Raw genomic sequence first — 12984 nt, forward strand, 5'->3', positions numbered from 1 at the left:
AAACTAAGTAGTTCTATTCTACCACATGCCTTGTGTCAGTGGCAAAAAAGGGTTAAACAAAAAAGTGCAAAGCTCTTTCAATGGCATTACAATAGTATTGTTGGATTTTCATGTAAACTGTACCTGTGTTGATGACAATGTAGACACAACCCAAATAAGTATTGTGATGAGTTTATGACAGTATAAAAAAGCTTTAGCATGATAAGGGCAGATCCTGCACCATAGTTGTGATGATCTTGTCAATTTTTTTTATTTTGAACTATTTTTACATTTCAAACAGTAATTAAAACATAATATATTCAACAGAATAAACTTTATTTTAACAGTATTACAGAAAGCAAAATATTCTTAATACAACTTGAAGCTGCTATAAATCTAATTTGGGATTGTAACTATACACTTGGTGAACAACAGGTCAAGCGAAGATGAGCTCAATACACATCACTAGTGGTGAACAAAGTGGATGTGTTCAGTGAATGCAGACAAGGCCTTGTCCTTCTGCACCATAAAAAAACACCACTGAAATCATTACAGAGATCTAGAAAATGTTATCAGTTTTGTCAGTTTTAAGATGAAGACATAAAAAAAAAAAAAAAAGAAAAGCAAGTGTTTACAAAGGTGAATTTGTAACAAACATATAGCTACGTACACTTTAACAAAATAGCACAACATTGCTTTAAGCTGCCAAAACTGCATTTTCTTCCTTTTTTGGGAAAGAAGTGCATTTGTAGATCATGTTTTCTGGAATGTTTTGTGTTTTCACTCCCGAAAGGGAAAAAGCAGAAAATGGCAGCAGCACCAGATTAAAGTAGCTAGCTGAACTCCCTCTGCTGGTGTGTTCTACAATGCAGCAATAAAAGTTTAGCCTGAAATCCTTTTGCACAAGGCTCTCAAATTGCACTGCAACCGTTTAAATTTTTCTCAAGACTAACCAAAGTCTTTAAAAGACAACTGAAGGTAGAAAAACACCAAGAAATGTGAAACCGGAAATTTAAGAAATGTATACAAAACATTTTCTTCTAAACAATAAATTTACCTGAATAATTTGTAATTATATACCCCAATAAGAGGAATTTATTAAGACAATAGTAAAAATAAAAAAAGGAAAAAATATTCTACATTAGTTACAAAGGTTTTCGGTACCCTCTGTTCAGAGGTCCGTTTTATAAAGGGTTATTGTTCACAAACGGATAGCCAAGAATTACAAAAATAGCAAGTAGTTGTGCATAACATATCTATACTAAAAAGCTATGGATGTTAGGAAGTGGTTATAAAAACAGAAGTGGAAACAGCACAGGTCAGAGATGTTAAGCTGAGGTTGTATGTTGGCATCTTAGCCTTCAGGCGTCCCATCATGCTTGCCAAACCTGGTCAATTCAAAGCAATGTTAGCAGCAGGACGTGTCAAATTTCTTCATTCTGTGACACCTGCTCTGGGTTTATTCTGCAAAACAAAAAGAATACAATAGATTAGTAAAATAAATATATGTTTGTTAATATTGTTAATATAAAAGAGGCAAATCTAGCAGTTTATAAGAAATACTGAAAATCATTAAATGGTTAAAATTTGACTTCTAATTAACCACTTGCCATCCAGCGTACATATATAAAAAATTTAGGATGGCAAGTGGTACCACCAGCATCATGGCTGCAGCTACAGTGTAAACAAAATAAATATAAATTAAAAAAAAAAATCTTAAAGCAACCCCATCCCCCCCATGCTCCCGTGCAAATGCAAACACACGTAGGTCCAACATGCACATGTACACAGTGATTGCAACACACGTGAGGCATCACCATGAACATCAGAGTAAAAGCAATGATTCCAGCACCAGAGCTGATGTAAAACTGTAAACTGGTAATCTGTAAAGGTCTTTAACCACTTGGAGACCAAGCCTATTTCTGACATTTGTTGCTTATAAGTAAAATAATCTGTATTTTCTTGCTAGAAAATTACCCCCAATCCGTGCCTGCTGCCTGTAATAACAGCCGAGTGGCTGCTTAGCCACATCGCTTGTAATTACTAGAGAGTGACGGTCAGCTCAAAAAAATGGTACCAGGTTGATTCCTGCTGCTGCAGGCATCACTCCAGTACAACTACTTTAAGCCAATGACGTACATGTACGTGAAGTCAAGTGGTACAAGTGATGCCTATGGAGATTTTTAGGTACTCAGTTGTCGCCATTTCACAGGCATGTGAACATTGGAATGTTGACATGTATGTATTTATTTGGTGCAACATCAACGTTTATATTTATCCCAAAAAATTTGTATTCTATTGAGTGGGTGGGTGTGTGTGTGCACTAAAATGTATTTAAAGTGTATTTTTCCTGAATATTTGTGTTTGATAAAACGGCTGTACAAATATTGTGCAACATAAAAAATTGCAACACGCACCATTTTAGGGTCTCTGCTTTCACAAAAACTATAAGGTTCGGGGGTTCCAAGTAACTTCCAGCCAATTTCAAAATGTATATGAAAAATTTCAAAACGGACCCAGATGGCAAATGGTTAGAGCAACCTAACCCTTTGCAAATGTTATGAATAACTCATGGGTGCATAATTGGTGAACAAAAAAAATCTGCTCCAGATCCAGTTATAATCTCACAGGGTGCCAACATCCAGTGTCTTCCACATCAGTGTCCCCCTTGCTTCAGACTCCCCCATTACTTTAAAATCCTTCCCAACAGTCCCCTTACATCAGTTTTTCCCATTACTTTAGAATCCTTTTTTTACATCAGAGTCCTGTCTTACATCAGTCTCTTCCCTTAAATTAACCACTTCAGCCCAGAAAGGGTTTACCCCCTTGATGAACAGGGCATTTTTTGCGATACGGCACTGAGTCACTTTAACCGACAACTGTGCAGTCGTGTAATGTGGCTCCCAAAGAAATTTTACGTCCTTTTTCCCCCCCCACAAATAGAGCTGTCTTTTGGTGGTACTTGATCACCTCTGTGGTTTTTATTTTTTGAGCTATAAACAAAAATAGAGCGTCAATTTTGAAAAAAAAAAAATCAATATTTTTTGCTATAATAAATATCCCCCAAAAATATACATAAAAAAAAAAGTTTTTTCCTCAGTTTAGGCCGATACATATTCTTTAACATATTTTTGGTAAAAAAAAAAAGAAAAAAAAAATTGCAATAAGCGTTTGGTTTGCACAAAAGTTATAGCATCTACTAAAATAGGGGGTAGTTTTATGCCATTTTCATTAATATTTTTTTTTTTTTACTAGTAATGGCAGCGATCTGCAATTTTTATTGTGACTGCGACTTTATGGCGGACACATCTGACACTGACACATTTTTGGGACCATTGTCATTTTTACAGCGATCAGTGCTATAAAAATGCATCGATTACTGTAAAAGTGACACTGGCAGGGAAGGGGTTAACCACTAGGTGGCGCTGAAGGGTTTAAGTCAGTACTAGGGAATGATTCTTACTGTTAGGGGGCGTGGCTACACGTGACACGTCACTTGTGACCGTTCCCAATCATGGGAAACGGTCAACCAGTGACACCAATACAGTGATCACCGAAAAAAAAAAAAAAAAGGGGGCGATCAAGGGGTTAACTGTGTTCCATGGGTGTGTTCTAACCGTGTGGGGGGGATGGGCTCATTGGGAAAACACAGATCGCTGTTCCTGATCACTAGGAACAATAAATCTCCATGTTGTCCCCTGTCCGAATGGGTATCCACCTTGTTTACATAGGCACATCACATTCTGCCTCTGTGCTCTCTCATCGAGTCCACCAGACCTGCGCACACCCCCCCTGGCGTGCCCACACCATCTCATGCATGGACCGATGTACAGGTACGTTGGTTTGCGCAGCCGAGTCACAGTATATCTGTGGAAGGCGGTCGGCAAGTGGTTAATACCCACCTTACATTAGTATCCCCCTTTAAATCAGTGTCCTTCCTTACATCAGGTTTCCCCCTTACATCAATGCCTCCATTACATCAGTCTCCAGCCCAGGCGATCTGCTATCTTCGAGGCACATTCCTCCACCTGGTCCTCCTTGCCCAGGCCCCTGTAACCCCTTTGATACGTCTGGGTACAGAGGGACAGACCATCCGTGCTGCCTGCAGAGCTGAAACAGGTAAGGGAGTGCACACATGTCCTCCTGAGCACAACATAGCCAGACACAGGTCATCTAAGCCAGCCATAGATGTAATGTAAAAAAAGTGAAAAAAAAAAAAAATTACTGTCCCAGTTAGCTCGCACTCAGAAGCGAACACACACACACACACAAGTCCCACCCACATATGTAAACACTGTTCAAACCACACGTGAGATATCGCCATGTGCGTTAGAGCGACAGCAACAATTCTAGCAATTCTGTAACTCTAAACTGGTAACTTGTAAAAAAAAAAAAAAAAATTAAGCTTGGCCTATGGAGATTTTTAAGTAATGAAGTTTGGCGCCATTCCATGAGTGTGCGCAATTTTAAAAGTGTGACATGTTAGATTATGTTACGCCGAGTAAATAGATACCTTTCACATTATACAAAAGAATTGGGCTAACTATTACGGTTTTGTTATTTTTTAATACATTAAACCGGGTGTTTGAAAAATTATTGCGCAATTACCGTGCAAGATAAAAAGTTGCAATGACCGCCATTTTATTCCCTAGGGTGTCTGCTAAAAACAAATATATAATGTTTGGGGGTTTTGAGTAGGAGAGGAATGCCAGAATAGGCCTGGTATGGAAGTGGTTAAGACAAGCATTCCAAATAATTTGCAGAGATAAAAAAGAAAGGCTAAAAATTATTTGCAGAAAGGACTCACTACAATAACGTAATGTTTTGCTGTCAGAAACTGGTCAGAGCAAACCAGTCACAAAACCACACTCACAAATGTAAGCTGCTGATGGGAAGGCAGGAGCCAATAGGTGCCTGTATATGGGCTTGAGGTTTCATACACCTATGAGCTTGAGCATTCTCTTCGCTGTACCCCAGGAGCTCTCCAAATGCAGATTTTTGTCTTCCCTATTTCTTTAAATGAAGTACATACTCATAACTTGTACTGCATGACACAAGGCCATGTGGGTGTCTCTCACTGTCCTTCAGATTGCACTGTAGAAGGTGGGAAGCATTTTTACATTTCCTTAAAAAAAAGTTTAAATCTGCAAAAGGATTCAGAGGACATCAAAAGTGGGTGTAGGTGAGTGACACGAGACCCTAAAAAAGATGGAGAAGATGGCAGCACCTGCAGAAAGCGCAGAGAGGGACGGGTTGGATTTGTCATAGCTGGAGGAGTAAACAGGCAAGTACAGTTCTGTTTTTATGGAAGCCGGTTCGCCTCTGAAGCCTAATTAGTGGGAATGCTCTATAGCATTCTCAGTATTAAAAGTTTTTTTATTATTCTTATTTTAAATTTTATTATTCCGTAAGTTTTTTGGCTCTGCGTAACTTCTGCATACTTTCAGTTATTAAGACCATTCAACTTTTAAAATGTTCAGCTCTTTCAGCCAATGATGGGACTTCTTCAACTTTTTTTTCTACTATTTATACTTTTTTAAATATTAAGCTTTAAGACACTTTTTTTTTAACATTGAAGTCAATGAGATAATGCTTCAAATACTTTAAATCTTCTCTGCTACCAAAAGTTTCAGCTCCTTCATACTTTCACCTACAGACAAACGTTAACATGTTCACAAAATATTCAGCTATCTGGCTATTTTTTAAATCGCTGACATGCCCACATTTTTAAGTTTATCAACATAAATTGTATACCGATATGTTCACAAAGGCCGTGTTTCTCCAACGGTGAAGTCGCTGTTTCGATAGCATGTACTGTTGTGGATTTATTAAGGCTTGTTTGAAGGGTTCTCAAAATTATTAGGTGTGGGGATTAAAGGGGTTGTAAAGGTAATTTTTTTTCCCTAAATAGCTTCCTATACCTCAGTGCAGTCCTTTTTTACCTCAGGCTTTCTCCCTGGTGTGGAGAAAGCCTCTTGAGGGGGGAGGGGGTGAGGAGTGTCAGGATGCCCACTGACACTCCGCTCCTTTCTCTATCTGCCCCCTCAAGAGGCTTTTTCCACACCAGAGAGAAAGCCTTGCATTACTGTGTAGTTACAGACAGAAGAACAGGAAGTGAGGATTTCTCAGAAGAAATTAGGACATTTAAAAGCAAAATCGAAGGATGAGGTAAGTGAAAGAACTGCTCCAATGTAAAGAAGCTATTTAGGGATTTTTTTTTTACCTTTACAACCCCTTTAATGATCAAAGAGAGGCTTTATAAGCACTGAAGGAACACTGCTTGTATGTCCTAAAGATAGTGTAGTGGTTATGGTGAATGGTTTTGGTGTGGGATTAGCTATTCAGCATTCCCACGCATTTTCTGCAGGAAATGCATTTTCTAGTTAAAAATAATAATGAAATTAATATTTATCAATTAACATCCTTTAAAGTGCATAAATAGAAACCTAAACCAAAATGTGGTGCGTATACTCGCTGTCTTTAAAGCTTAACTTTTTTTTTTTGCAACTGCAATTTTTTATAATAAAAAAGCATGAAGTAACAGATGTACATTTAGCCACACCAATCATCAATGTATTCTTTTTTGCACTACAATTACACTACAAAAAATGAACTATATTAAATGACTTACCAATAGTTTAACTTACATTTATTGTTTTTATAGTAAAGCTACACTGGAATATAGTGATTACAATTATTCTACAGCTGATACAGAGATGTTTACTATTCAAATAAAACCAGTTTCTTATATTCTATTGGAAAAATGTGTTGGATTACTGAAACAGCAGTAAATGAATGCAAACATAGTGTGATCCTTCTGTAACATGTTCAATATAGGTGCGAACATGTTGCTCAAATGACGTGCTTTGTTGCCACCTACTGGAGAGAACATTTTATGTTACAGTGCAGAGCTCTTTTAAAAGACTAGACAAACTGATTGGAGGTACCTCAGCACATCCATCCAAAAAATCTGCAGGTTGGTGGTGTTCAACCCCAAAACTGGTATCTATTACAGGTGAAAGCTTGTAGGCTAAATCTGGTACGGACTTCAATATAACATATCTTTGTTAGATTGTGTAGACCTGCCACCCTTTTCCATGGTGCGATAGTACTGCTGCTACATTAATCTTATTGTAAAATGTAATAGCATGACATTTTCTTGTAAAAGGAATGATGAGATACTTGTTTTATTGAGTTAAATAACCACTAGCTTAAATTATCAAAACCCCAATTTAACAAATAGTTTACTGGGGAATGTTTATCTTATTGCGCTCAATTTGTTAAGCTAATAAACGCTGAGCATTTAATACTACTTTAATAAGTGAATGGGGTTAATGTACTAAAGGCAAATAGACTGCGCACTTTTGAAAGTGCAGTTGCACCAAAGTCAGTACTGTTGTAATATTTCACAACGCTGGCTTACCTTACTGTTGGTCTTCATCTTCTTCTTCAGTAACCTCAGTCTCCTTGTGGACCACCACACGAGTAATCGACATATCAGGGTGTTGCTCTTTGGCTTCCTTTATTGCTTGTGCTAATGCCTATGACAACAAAGTGAGATACAAACTCATCATGCACCAATCTTTGAAAACAAAATCCAAAGCAAAAATATGTTTGTAACAGACCGCTATCCCTCTAAGCTGTAAAGGACTTTTGTAGAAAAATATTCCAGCATCTCTGGTGCATATGATCATAGGAACATTGTCCAGGACAAATCATCTGATCTGCAGGGTCACATCCAAAGTAATGATAACAAAAAAAAAAAAAAAGAAGGATTTAAACTGGATTATAAACCTTAAAGTGGTTGTAAAGGCTAAATATTTTTTACTCTAATGCATTCTCTGTATTACCTTTTATGTTTTGCCCCCTCAATCCCCACAAGAAAACCCATAAATACATACCTTGATCCAGCTCTGTGCCCAAGAGCAGTAGATCTGCAGTGTCTCTCGCTACAGGCTCCCACTGCTGTCAATCACAGCCTGTGAGGGGAGAGAGAGAGATGGGGGCAGGGCCGAGCCTCACTGTCTATTGACACAGGCAGCATAGTTTGGGATTGAGCGTGTAGGTGTGCCACCATTGGAAGCCCCTTCCTATGGTGGCACACTGAGAAGAGGAGGAGCAAGGAGTGCCTATGGGGGATCCAAGAAGAGGAGGACCTGGTCTTCTCGTGCAATAACATTGCACAGAGCAGGTACGATTTAACCCGCTTGTTATAAATAAATTTGCCTTTACAATCACTTAAACTTTTTTGTAAGTATGACTGTCTTCCAATCAACCGTCCAACAATATATTGGGGGAGATTTACTAAAGCTGGTGCACACAGAATCTAGTGCATAGTAACCAATCAGCTTCTAGGTTTTATTATCAAAGCTTAGTTGAACAAGCTGAAAATAGAAGCGGATTGGTTACTATGCACAGCTGCACCAGATTCTGTGTGCACTGGTTTTAGTAAATCTCCCTCATTGTTACCAAAGTTTAAACCGTATTCGGTCCATAAACATTGAGGCCTGGTTCACACCTATGCTGGTTGCAATTGAAGCATTTTCCGGGTGCGTTTTGTGCATACACCAGTTTTAAATGTGTTTTTTTTTTTAGGTGGTGTCAGATGTTCTATGGGAGAAATCAGCAGAAAATTAACACCGTTTCTGATGAGTTTACATTTAAGTCTATGGAACCAAAACGCAAACTCCTGCAGGAAGAAAAGTCCCTGACTGTGTACAAAAAAATACACTGGTGGAAAAAATGCACTGATGTGAATGTGACCCATAGTAAACCATGTTTTCCACTACAGGCCTACCAGCTGAGCTATCGAAGGAGCCATCATAGTAAACCATGTTAAATGGACTGTACTGTGTTTCTGCAAAACTGAAAATACATTAAAAACCGCATAGGTGTGAACCAGGCCTTACTACATTATAGCTTACAGATTCTTAAATGTTGTGGTTGGTTATATTTTAGTAATTTGTTTCCCTTTATTTTCACTGAAAAGTGAAAGTTAGAGGGTTGCGATAACACTAAGAGGGGTGCTTACAACAATCGCATTTATTCATTTATGTAAAACATTTATCCCAAAAGAAAAAAACGGTTACTGTAACTGCTTAAAAAGCATTAGCTAGAGTTTGTGTTTAGTTTGTTAGTAAAGTCCATCTAAATATACTTGTGAATCCAATACTCTCTCCCCTAAATGACAATGCTGCTTTTCAAAAAGATGTCTATACTGCTCCTTCATCCACATTGGACACTTCCCAATACAGAAAGTTTGTTACTTAACCGCTTGACGACCGGCTCACGCCAATACATGTCGGCAGAATGGCACGTACAAGAAGATTAAGACGTCGCCTTTAAGACGTGGCAATGTGGGCACCCCCCCCCCCCCCGCCGCAAGCTTCGCGAGTGGGATCCCAGGTCCCAATACCCACGATCGTCTCACGGAGGATATATTTTATTGTTTTAAAATGTTTTACATTTCTTCAGTTACTTTCTGGATTCTATGCAAATTATGTGATACATTCCACGATTCTTCAGGAGGGGAGAAGAGGTTTTCTTAGCTAAGCACACCCTCCTGCCTGTATGCCTGAGCTAAGGACTGATGGATTTCAGTCCGCAGTTTAATGAAAGCAGGATAACTAAAGCTGGATGAAGATACAATAAGAACTCTGCTCCACTTTGAGACTACAAGTAAGCCAGCATTTGACGTTTGATATGAAGTCAGATTCCCACTCTATATCCACCATCATACTCCTTCTCTTCCTTCTCACATCAGTATCTTCTATCTTACTCTACCCCTCCTTTCTACCCTGCAGCATGCACATATAACCCTGACACTCACACTCCTACCCTCTCCCTACTACCACACCAATCATCTCCTGCACCCACATGCCGACATTAACACCAGAGCCATTAGACACGTGCGCTCATGCACATCCCACTCCCATCTTGCCTTCCTCACCCTCCTCCGTCTCCTAGTCTCAGATGATATTTCTCCTAATTCTGGTCCACCATTTTTCAACTGCAAGCCACATATCCAATACCCCTCCTCCTCTGGCAACCACTGCAATCAACTCAGTTTAATTTCTACCCCCCCCGTTTCCTCAAAGCAGCCCACCAATCTAATGCGCCCTTTGGAACGCCCATTCCATCTGTAACAAGCTAATATCAGTACATGACCTCTTCATCTCTCATGGTTTTAACATACTCGCCATAACTGAAACCTGGCTTCAAAATTTTTACTCCACTTCTCGGATCCCATGGTGGCCTCTATTGGACTCAATCCCCCAGACCTAACGGACAGAAAGGAGGTGGCGTTGGATTCCGTCTATCCCCACAAAGCACCTTTCAAGTCCTTCCTGTCCCTCCCTCTCTATCCCTCTCTTCTTTCGAGATGCACTGTATCCGTCTGTTTTCTCCCATTTCTCTGAGGATTGCAGCAATTGATCGGCCTCCCGAACAAGTATCGTGCTTTCTTGATGACTTTGCTGCCTGGCTACCCTTTCTCTCCTCTTAAATACCCACTATCATTCTTGGTGACTTTAACATTCCTGTCAATGTTAATAGCCTGACTACAGCTAAACTTAACCTCTTCTTTTGACCTAACCCAATGGACACATACTTCCACTCACTTCAATGGTAATACCCTTGACCTTGTATTCTCCCATCTCTGCAATCCTGGCAACCTCACCAACACCCCCTTTCCTCTCTCTGATCACAACCTCATCAGTTTCACTGTATCCTTGCCTCCAACCCACCATCCCACCAAGCAGAAAACAATTACTTGTAGGAACCTTCGCCACTTTAACCCTTCTCTATTCGGCTACTGACCACCTATATGACATAATCTCTCCCCTGTCCTGTCCTGGGTACCTATCTCTACAACAGTTCACTCATCACTAGATACACTTGCACCTCTAACCACATGAAGAATCAGGCCCCGACCGTTACAACCCTGCCAAACTGACAACACTAGAAATCTCAAGAGACATTGCCGTGCTCTTGAACGAATGTGGCGTAAAACCAAATGCCTCAAGACTTCACCCTATATAAATCTGCCCTTCTAAAATACAATTCCTGCCTCCATGCTGCCAAACAAGCCTACTTTGTCTCTCTTATTAATACCTTGTCATCCAGTCCGTTGGCTCTTCTCAACCTTTAACTCTCCGTTTCGTCCCCCACCCACTTTACCCACTAACTCACTCACTGCCCAAGAGATTGCCAATCACTTCAAAGACCAGATTGATGCAATTCGTGAGAACACCTCCACTGTGCGTACATCTTCCACACTCAACATACCCTGCCTACTGGCACTTTCAACACTCTCCACTATTGAAGAGGTTACAAAAAAAAAATCTTGGATTCCCACCTAACCAATTGTCCATTGGATCCTGTCCCCTCACAACTACTAAGGTCACCCTCTTCCTCTATCCCAGGGGTGTCAAACTCAAAATCATTGGGGGCTGCATCAGCAGTTTGGTTGCCCTCAAAGGGCTGGTTGTATCTGCACTCCACCATAGTGTTCAGTCTGAGCAGTCTCCAATAAAGTTTTCGTGCGCTGCGTAGGGAGGCCAGCGTTCAGGAGTGCATCCCCTGTGCTCCTTCCTACCTGACCCAGATCTCCGGCTGCAGCCCGCTGGATAAAAGACAAACAGCCGTCGGAGTTGTCAGGTACCTTGAACACTGACAGCTATGCCGGGAGAACTGCGCATGCGCTCAGCTCAAAAACAGCCAGTGCTGCTAGAGGGACTGAGGAGAAAGAGCGGGAGAAGTTCCCCTGAAGACCGAACGGCCAGCCGCGCATGCGCTCACACAAAGCTGGCACCGCTGGCGTGATGGAGGAGGTTTATGCTTGTTGCCTGGGAGACCTGCCGGTCAGACAAATAGACAGCGGCGACAAAAAGAGGTTGTGGACGGGGGGCCTTGTGTTTGCCACCTATGTTATCCTATGCTCCCTCACACCTTCAATCTCTCCCTCTCTAGTGGCACCTTCCCCTCCCCTCTAAAACATGCTCAGATCACTCCCATACTTAAAAAGCCCTCACTGGACACCACCAACCCGAACAACTTAAGGCCCATCTCATTGCTCCCATTCATCTCTACACTTCTAGAATGTCTAGTCTACAACCGTCTTGGCTCTTACCTCAGTGAAAATCACTTTCTTGACCCCTTACAGTCTGGCTTTAGCTCGCAGAACTCCACGGAAACTGCCTTACTAAAATTCACTTACAATTTACTAACTGCCAAAACCAACAGCCAGTACTCCATACTCCTACTTACTGACATCTCAACATGGATGTCACACCACTTCCTTAAACGTGCCCCCCTCCATGACTTTTCCATCAACAATGCAACCATCAGTCCCTCCCCTCACGCCAGGGTACTAGGTGTAATCCTAGACTGACTTGTCATTTCAAGTCAAATCGTTGTCAAAAGTTTGTAGAATTCACCTCCGTAACATCTCTAAAATTCATCCCTTTTTAACAAATGAAACCACCAAGCTCCTCATTCACTCCCTTATCTCTCGCCTTGACTATTGCAACTCCCTTCACATTTGGCCTGCCACTCCATAGGCTATCCCCTCTTCAGTCTATCGTGAATCATGCTGCAGACTTATCTACCTTACCAACCGCGCAGTGTCTGCCAACCCTCTCCTCCAATCCCTACACTGGCTCCCGATCGCCCAGCGAATTAAATTTAAAATACTAACCACAACTTACAAAGCCATCCACAACTGCCCCGAGTTACATCACCAATCTTGTCTCCAAACATATCCTTAACCGTCCTCTCCGCAAGACCTTCTACTGCCAAGCTCTCTCGTCGTCTCCTCCCATGCTCGTCTCCAGGATTTTTCCAGAGCCTTTCCCATCCTCTGGAACTCGCTACCTCAACCTGTCCGGCTATCTCCTACTCTTGCTACCTGCAGGCGATCCCTGAAAACTCATCTCTTCAGGGAAGCTCATCACGTCTCCAACTAATCTTTTACCACTTCCATCAGCTCATTCCCCAGTTACAACC

General features: G+C 40.9%; 1 protein-coding gene across 15 annotated transcripts in view; it reads right to left on the bottom strand.

Moving 5' to 3' along the window:
- Nucleotides 1-234: 234 nt before the first annotated feature.
- The window catches only part of EPB41L2 (erythrocyte membrane protein band 4.1 like 2), a 300865-nt gene continuing 288115 nt past the window's right edge, over nt 235-12984 (bottom strand). For all 15 annotated transcript variants that reach the window (XM_040350428.1, XM_040350424.1, XM_040350423.1 and 12 more), the window contains 2 exons: nt 7403-7520; nt 235-1443 (listed from right to left, as the gene is read on the bottom strand). In XM_040350428.1, coding sequence (XP_040206362.1) covers nt 7404-7520 — 117 coding nt within the window. In that variant the 3' untranslated portion in view covers nt 235-1443; nt 7403. The remainder of the gene's footprint in view (nt 1444-7402; nt 7521-12984) is intronic.

The sequence above is a fragment of the Rana temporaria genome, chromosome 4, assembly GCF_905171775.1.
Source record: "Rana temporaria chromosome 4, aRanTem1.1, whole genome shotgun sequence".
In the NCBI taxonomy this organism is placed as follows: Eukaryota; Metazoa; Chordata; class Amphibia; order Anura; family Ranidae; genus Rana; species Rana temporaria.